At 41.9% G+C, this 9260-nt stretch overlaps 1 protein-coding gene across 1 annotated transcript; it reads right to left on the bottom strand.

Annotated features, from left to right (window-relative positions):
• Positions 1–4782: 4782 nt before the first annotated feature.
• On the bottom strand, positions 4783–6380 carry LOC131228819 (uncharacterized protein At4g06744-like). Its single transcript, XM_058224677.1, has one exon. The coding sequence runs from the start codon at positions 6334–6336 to the stop codon at positions 4783–4785; it is 1554 nt and encodes a 517-aa protein (XP_058080660.1). The 5' UTR covers positions 6337–6380.
• Positions 6381–9260: the final 2880 nt, after the last annotated feature.

Below are 9260 nucleotides of genomic sequence, written 5' to 3'. Positions count from 1 at the left end.
CCTCAACATATGACATTTAGCCCAATATGTCTTTACATTGCATAGCCTGGATAGGGCTGACGATATATATGGACTTGCCAGGATTTGCATATTGTATTGTATCCTCATCATATGACATTTGGCCCAGTATGTCTTTGCATCGCATAACTTGGATAAGACTGATAGTATTTATGGACTTGTCAGTTTGGCCTCCATCATTTCGCTTACTCTAACATTTGTATGCTTAACACATGCATTACGCACATATGCACGCACTCTCTAAGCTTCGTAGTAAACTTATGCACATTCGTTATGCGCAGGTTATACTAGACTGTAGCAGCAATGAGGCAGGAGCATGTCTTTGATTTTTTGGAGTTTTGTTATATTATGTATTTTTCCTTTCAGCACTGTACTCAAAGATTATAGTAGTAGATATGTGGTGATGATGTTTTTGTGATTTGTTTACACTTGTGGTTATGCTCTTTTACATTTAAAAAAAAAAAAAAAAAACCTTTTATCCTGAAATTCTTCTTTCTAGGATCCTAGGATTAGAACCTGGCTCATGAGAGACTATCGACATCGGATTCGGTGACTGAAAATTTTATGAGCCTGGTTCTTGAATTTGGAGCGTGAAAGTTGCGGCCCACAAGAAAATTTTAATGGCCAATTACCACTGTTTTTTGTACTATGACCCATATGAGATTTGGATCTGCTTCATTTTTTGGATCATGCCCTAAAATGAGCTTTCAATAAAGATAGACGGCATGAATGTAGTCGCATACATCATGGTGGGCCCCACAATTAGGGGGTCTCACCCACCTCTGTGGAATCGATGGACACGGATTGCCTGCTGGGGTTATTAGTAGCCCGCTACTTACATGAGTGGGTGCGTGGGGGTGTGAGTGCGCGTGTGAAAAAAAGCCCCATAGCTAATGGACGGTGGTATGTGGCACCATGATATATGTGTTTTATTAGTGTTGTATATCCAATTTTTAAGGCCATTTTAAATGCCTACACTTAAAAGCTTAACGGGACTTCAAAAGTTTTGGATGAAGCTGATATTTTTGTTTTCCGTCCGTGTGACCTAATCCATAGGTTGGATGGTAAATAAACGTTACAGTGGGCCATATGAAAATTTTAATGGTGGACATTCAATTACCACTGTTTTCTTACGGTGTGGTCCACTTGAGACGTGGATGTCTCATATTTACGCTCATTTCATAAAATAATCTGGAAAAATGGATAGACTGTGCGGATAAAACACATACATCATGGTGAGGCCCACGGAGCACTGTCCGGCAGCCACCCCGCTTCTGCCAGCACTAATAGGCAATCCGAGTCTGTATCCGGGATCCACCGTCCCGGGGGCGGATTTGGTGTTACCCGGGAAACAGCTTAGTAGGTGTTACCCTTACTGTGGGGGCCCACCTTGATGCTTTGTTGTATATCTATGCTGTCCATCCGTTTCTCCAGCCCATTTTAAAACTTGGTGCTAAAAATTAAGTATATTCAAATATCAGGTGGACCACATCATAGGAAACAGTAGTGATTGAGTTCTTCATCATTAAAAAATCCAAAGGGCCTGTCTTAAGATTTTTGTAATTTTTATTTGCCATCTAACTCGTTGATAACCTGGACGAATTTGAAAATACAAAGATTAGATTGATCCAAAACTTCTGCGGACCACCAAAAGTTTGTAAGAGTCATTCATCACCTTTTCTGGTGGTATGCTCCACCTGAGATTTATATCTTCTTAAAATTAGAAATAATATTTAAATTGAGATGGAAAAATAAATGGACAGGATGGATATAAAAAAAAAATATATTATTTTAGGATAACACCCACTAACTTGTTACCGCTAATCCCGTCTCCAATGCCGAAGCCGGATTGAGTGGTGTGCTCGGTAGTGTGTTGACTTATTAAGTTTTGTGGCTCCATCATGATTGAAACGGAGTGGCTACTCCCCCAGCCATCAGCCAATGGCTGATAGACGGTGCTCTGTGGGCCTCATAATGATTTATTTTTTTCATCCATGCCGTCCATCTATTTTTCCAGATCATTTTATGATATAAAGCCAAAAACGAGTTATATCCAAATATCAAATGGAGCACATTACAGGAAATAGTGTTGAATGAGCATCAACCATTAAAAACTTTTTGGGGACCATATAAGTTTTGGATCAAGCTTATCTTTTGTATTTCCCTTCATCTAGGCCTTTATGACCTAATCAACAGTTTGGATGTCAAATAAACAGTACCGTGAGCCTTAGGAGGATTTTAATGGTGGATATCCAATCACTATTGTTTTCCTTTGGTGTGGCTCACATGAGATTAATATCCTCTAATCTTTTGGTGAAAGCCCTAAAATGATCTTTAAATATGGATGAACGGAATGGATGAAACACATACATCATGGTGGGGCCCACAGAGCACTGACCATCAGCCACCGGGCTGGTGGCAAGGGGAGTAACCAATCCGTCTCCCATCATGATAGGATATGTATATTATATCACACCGTACTTTCAAGGGGCAAATCACTTCAGGTCATCAGCTAAAAATAGGACCTATGGACCACAAAATAGAAAGTTGCGGGGACAATGATTTGAAACCTTTCCTAATACGAACTTGTTTATAAGGTCATGCCGACATAGACATTGATGAAATTAAAAATAAAAACAAATATAAAATTGATTGAAAACTTCCGTGCCCCATAAGTTTTCAACGGCAGACGTTCAATCCCCTGCTTTCTGTGGTGTGGTCCATCTGAACTTTGGATCTGCTTCATTTTTCGGTGCAGGCCCTAAAAATATATTTAAATTGGGTGGACGGTATAGATATAATACAACATGGTGACGCCAACCCGATGGTATGTAGCACACCAAGCATGCACTACCACCTGGTAAAATGAGATGCAGATCTAAGGCGCTGCACTACAGGAAATGGTGGGAGTTGGGCGCTTATCATTGAAAACTTTTCGGGAACATCGAGGAGATATGATCAAGCTGATATTTGTGACCTCAGGGGTTGTTTGGCACCGTGAATTTGGAGGATTTCAACTCCACTTGTTTGGCGGCATAAAGTAATTAATGGGATTTCAAATCCTCCCAAAGAGGGGTTTCAAATTCACCGCAAAGTTGGATTACACCTAAAATCCTTTCGATAGTTATATGTAAAACACGTGTGTCACCGTACTATTATTTTATTGGGCACATGGCCCACAAAATGATATCGAAAAACAATTAGATTATTAATTGCATCATTATAATTATTTTAATATGATGATCAACAGCATCCAAACATTTTCCATGTAAAGCAATGGCTAAAAATTGTTGGTTAGTTACTCGGACATGATGTTGTGCTTGTGGCCCATCCGAGGCTTGGAATTTCATCATTTTCGGGCACAACATATATTTCAGCGGGCTTATATACATCACTAATTAGAGATGTTAAAATTGATTTAGTAATTAAATTTAAACCTCTGAAAATATACCACGCAGAGCTGTAGGATGAGGATTCCAAATCTAGGTGGTTTCAAATTCGGGGGTTCCAAATCCATGCTCCCAAACAGGTCTTTATGAAGAGGTTAGATGACAAATTGTATAACCTTATTAAGAGGTTAGATGGCAAAAAAACCTGACAATGGAGGACTCCACGAAGGTTTTAAGGTAGTTGTTCAATCCCTACTGCTTTTTGTGAGGTTGATCACCTGATCTTGAATGTACCTTATTTTTTGGGCCCGTACTCTTAGAATGATATGAAAAAGTTGATAAATAGTATGGATCTACCACATAAATTATGTTAAGGCCAAAGAAATTCCATGTGTTAGAAGTTGGGTTGTGCATTACTCGAATTATTGGGAGAAAAAATCTGGGTGGCAATATGTGTAGCGCACTTTTAGAGGTAAAAAATTATTCTTAGGGGTCGTTTGGCACCTTAGATTGGAGGGGATTGGAGGGGATTAGAGGGGGTTTCAAATCCCCTTGGTTGTTTGGCAGCATAAAGCAACTGGGGATTGCCAATCCAGGGGGTTCCCAATCCCCTCTTTGAGGGGGTTTGTAATCCAAGGTGAGAGCTTGGATTACACCTAAAATCATTTCAATAGTTGCAGGTATAAATATATGTCACTGTACACTATCATTCTACTGGGCACATGGCCCACTAACGATGATCAGCACCGTCCAAACATTGTTCATGTAGATCAGCACCGTCCAAATATTGTCCAGCACCATCCAAACATTGTCCATATTAATCAACGGTTAAAAATCGTTGGTTAGTCACTCAGACATGATCTTGTGCTTGCGGTCCATCTGAGACTTAGAATTTCATCATTTTTAGGCAAAGCATATATTTTAGCGGGCTTATCACAACCATAGTGTCAAAAATTATATATCTCACTAATTGGGGATATTAAAGTTGATTTAGTAATTAAATTCAAACCCCCGTAAATACACCATGTATAGGTATTTTTGAATTAAAGTTGATTCACACTCCAGGGTGCCAAACACACCGAGAGGATTGCCCATCCAGGGGGTTTCTAATACTGGGGGTTGCGAATCCAGTGGGTTCCAAATCCACGCTCCCAAACAGGCCCTTAGGAGAATATGCGGAGCCCATTTTGTATGCATGATAAAGCTAGACCTCCGTATTAATACATTTTGACATGATAAATGGCCCAGATCTCCCTAAGCATTGCAAGTGTGATATTAAAGACGGCTGGATAATTAATTTCTTATTAAGTAGTATACTAACGCTTCTTCTCCTCTTGTACAGATAATCAGAGAGAAATACGGAGATAAACAGTTGTCACGATCGTTGCTTGAAGAGGGGCGAGTATGCAGGCGAGGGGCCATTAGATGCAGGCGAGGGGCCATTGCCATTAGATGCAGGCGAGGGGCCATTAGATGCAGGCGAGGGGCCATTAGATGGAGCGCTCGCCCAATCATCATTACATGGAATGTAATCATACCAAGGCCAATGATGACACTGCAATGGCTTTGAGAAGAAGTGAAAACACTCTTCGGGAGACCTCTGCAACGGACGGCCAGGAATACAGTTCTTCCTAGCATCAAGCACTCCCTTCCAGATCAGCTCCTCACATGCGGGTCCCACCCAAGTGAAGTAGTTATCGGATAGAGACAGGTTCAACAGGTTCCCAAGCTGGCAAACCACCTCCGGTATATGACCGTACAGGTAGTTACCGGCGAAATTCAGTTGCTCCACGCTCTTGAGGCATCCGAGGGAGCATGGGAGTGGGCCCGTTAGCCAGTTGTTTCCCACATCAAACACCGTGGCTCGCTCGAGCAGTCCGATCTCGTATGGTAGGCAGCCTGAGAGCTGGTTATTCAGAAGGAGTACTTCTACCAGCGTATTGGATAAGTTGCCAATGCTTCGTGGGATACCGCCCGTCAATTGATTATTGGCCAGGGTGAGGTATTTCACGGACGTTTGCCCGATGCTGTCAGGAATCTGCAACGAGAAGTTGTTGTTGTTGAGGAAGAGAACTTCCAGCTTGGGAAGCTTCTGTAGGTTGAAGAGATCGAAAGGGACAGACCCCACAAAAGAGTTGAAACGGATGTCTAGGAATGTAAGGTTGACGACGTTGAGGATATCCAATGGGAACGAACCCGTCAGTTTGTTGTTACTTAGGTCTAGCTCGTAGAGGTATGGAAGCTTGGCGACATCGGCCGTGATTGTCCCTCCAAAATTATTGGAGTTGGCGTGGAAGAAGGCTAGATCCTTGAGCTGAGATATGAATTCTGAGACTGATGCTGCGCCGAGCTTGAAGCCATTGAAGTCGATAGCAGCGAGTGCGATCGCTGACTTGTTGTCTGGTGGATTGTCGCAGTAGAAGCCTGTGTAGTTTCCGCATACGTCAGCGCCCACCCATGAATTGGTGATGTTTTGCTCATCTGATGTGATATTGACCTTGAACTGTTGGATTACCTTGTATGCTCTGTATATCCTGATGTCTACAAACAGGCACGGGTCTAGATCGAGCGACAGAGGAGAAGGTTTTGGGCACGTTGGAGGTGGAGGCGGAGGTGTCGAGCACTTTGGAGGTGGAGGTGGAGGCGAAGGTGTTGAGCACTTTGGAGGTGGAGGTGGAGGTGGAGGCGAAGGTGTTGAGCACTTTGGAGGTGGAGGTGGAGGCGAAGGTGTTGAGCACTTTGGAGGTGGAGGTGGAGGTGGAGGCGTAGGCGTTGAGCAGTTTGGAGGAGTATTGTGTGGGGTCCAAGAACGATCTACTCTATTACCAATTTCAAGAGCCTCTCTGCTTGTGATTTTGACGGAGTTTGAGAGAAGGATAGTGAATGTGAGGAGTAGGAACTCGGCAATATCATAACAGTGGTGGGCCATCTTCTTCTCTTCTCCTTCTTGTGGAATCAGAAGAGAGAAGGAGGTCTATTTAAAACAAGATCGGATATGAGAAACCAAATGGGGCATATTTATATTCAGGATTTTTACAGAAATGCCCCGACGTACGCTCAAACTACGGCTCTGGCCACTCTTTTTAAACTTTTAAAAATTTTTTTTTTTTGAAGTCTAATTTTCAAGGGACTCGCGCCCATCTGGTGGGAGGGAAATGGATTGCCTACTGCGTACTGAGTAAACTCTTTGGGACCCACCATAGTGTTTGTGCGAAATCCACACCGTTCACATGCTTTTCCAAATAATTTAATGGCATGAGCCAGAAAATGAGGCAGAACTAAAGCTAAGTGGACCACACGCCAGAAAACAGTGGAGACTGAATGCCCACGCTTGGAACATTCGTGGGGCTCCAAAAGCTTTGGATTAGGCTAATATTTTTGTTCTTTTGGTTCATCCCGGGTGTTAACGATCTTATAAATGAACGGTTAGGATTGCAGTAATGACCTTATGAACAGTTGCGACACTTTATAAACGGTCTGGAATATTGCATATAAACATCACCAATGAGGATTGCATACAAACATTCTACTTAATTTTTTTAATTTTTTATTTATTTTTTAAATTTCTGTCTTGGGTCTTAACGTGATCTGCAAAAAACGGTAGCATGGAATATATTTCTCATTACGGTGGGCACTACGGACGCGGGTCGGCTAGTAACGCTACCACCAGCCCGGTCGCTATGGTCGGTGCTACGTGGACCCCACTATGGTGTATGTATTTTATCTACGCCGTCCATCCATTTTGAAAGATAAATTTAGTACTAGATGATAAAAATGAGATAGAGATAAATCTAAGATGGACCACACCATGGGAAAACAGTAGTGATTGAATGTCCACCATTAAAAACCTCCTCGGCCTCATTGTCACAGTTATTTGACATCTAACCTGTTGATTAGGTTATAAAGACTTGGATGAAAGGAAAAAGAAAAATATAAGCTTGATCTAAAACTTTTATTAGCCCCAATAAGTTTTTAATGATGGGCGTCCAATAACATTGTGCGGTCCACTTGAGATATCGATCGACTACTTTTTTGGGCTAATACCATAAAATTTATGATATAGGAGAATGAGTGGACAGAAGGGATGAAACAAATACATCATGGTGGGACCCAGAGATCACCCACCACTAGCCATTGGCTAGCGGGGATGAAACAAATACATCATGGTGGGACCCAAAGATCACCCACCACTAGCCATTGGCTAGCGGCGATGAAACAAATACATCATGGTGGGACCCACAGATCACCCACCACTAGCCATTGGCTAGTGGCGGGGTCCGTAGCCAATCCGTTTCCGGGCAGTAAATGCCATGGGTCAGTACGTCGTTGAAACGTCATCAAATGTCATGGGTCAGTGATGGGTCAGTACGTCGTTGAAACGTCATCAATGTCTTGGGTCAGAACGTCATTCAAATGTCATCTCGGCAGGCTGTAATATCCGGCAGCGGCGCGGATTGGACACTGACAAGGTCAGTAGCTAAACCGCTGCTCAAGTGACGCCACCAAGCTCTGTGGACCCCACCATGATGCATGTATTGTATCCATACCGTCCAACTATTTGGAGAGATAATTTTATGGCATTACAAAAGGAATGAGATAGATCTAAAGTTCAATTGGACCCCACCATAGAAAATAGTGGGTATAGTGACATCCACCGTTCAAAACTTTGTAGGGCCACAGTAGTTTCCGATCAAGTTCATATATTCTTTTTCACTTCATCCATCTCTATGTTAACTTTTGAATAGGTTGGATCTCAAAAATTCATCACGGTCAGCCCTATAAATGTTTCAACAGTGGTTGTGACTGCTCCCACAGTTTTCTGTGGTGGGTCCACTTAAACTTTATATCTATCTTATTCTTTTGTCACACCATAAAACGATCTCTAAAAATGGTTGGACTGTATGGATACAACACATGCATCATGGTGGGGTCCATATAGCTTGGTGACGTCACTTCAGTAGCCATCAGGGTCAGTATCTAATCCGCTTCCATCTGGCAGCTCTATTGAGAGAGTGACTTGAATGTTTAAGTGCGGCCTTATCTCACTAAACACGGTGCCGCCCAGAATGTGCGGCCTACCTTGATGTATCAACCGTATGTCCACACCATCCATTCGATATTTTAAAATTATTTTATTATATAAGCTAAAAAATTTAAGCAAATTCAAATATGGATAAACCAAAACATAGGAAACACTACTTTTTGACTTTTAAAAACTTTTATAGGCTACAAAAATCTTAGAACAAGATAATATTGGTTTTTTTTTTTTTCCACAGCCAGATGTTTGTCACCTTATCAACAGGTTCAATTACAAGTAAACATTAATATTTGATGCAACGTATTAAGTAATATTAGGTGTAAAGTTGCATTAGTAATAGCTGTCAGGTACTTTCCGTGAATGGGGCATCTACCAAAACCTCCGTGACCTCCGAAAGGGTTGGTAGCGAATTGACTAGTGCAATAGCCCCCCAGCGATACAGTTGGTGTGGGTACGTGTAGTTCGAAGATAGCGCTAACGCTACTCGAGCTTTCTGTTGAGCGAACGGTTTAAATAGATTAATGCTACGTCGGTTCCACAATGTTGTATTTATTATATCAGATCATTCATCCATTTTTGGAGGACAGTTTTGAATATGAACTAAAAGATGAATCATATCCGAAGTTCAATTGGACCACATCACAAATAGCAGTGGCATAATGATTTTCACCATTAAAACATTCATAGGGTCCACCATAACACCTATTTTCCATCCAAACTGTTCATAAGGTCACAAGGACCTGGATGAATAGGAAAAACAAATATCATATTGATCCAAAACTTCTCTGACCCCCCACAAGGGTTTCAATGGTAGA

Source organism: Magnolia sinica, chromosome 16 (assembly GCF_029962835.1).
Source record: "Magnolia sinica isolate HGM2019 chromosome 16, MsV1, whole genome shotgun sequence".
NCBI classification, from domain to species: Eukaryota; Viridiplantae; Streptophyta; class Magnoliopsida; order Magnoliales; family Magnoliaceae; genus Magnolia; species Magnolia sinica.
Note: the sequence above shows the minus strand (reverse complement) of the source record. Positions and strands in the feature narration are given on the sequence as shown.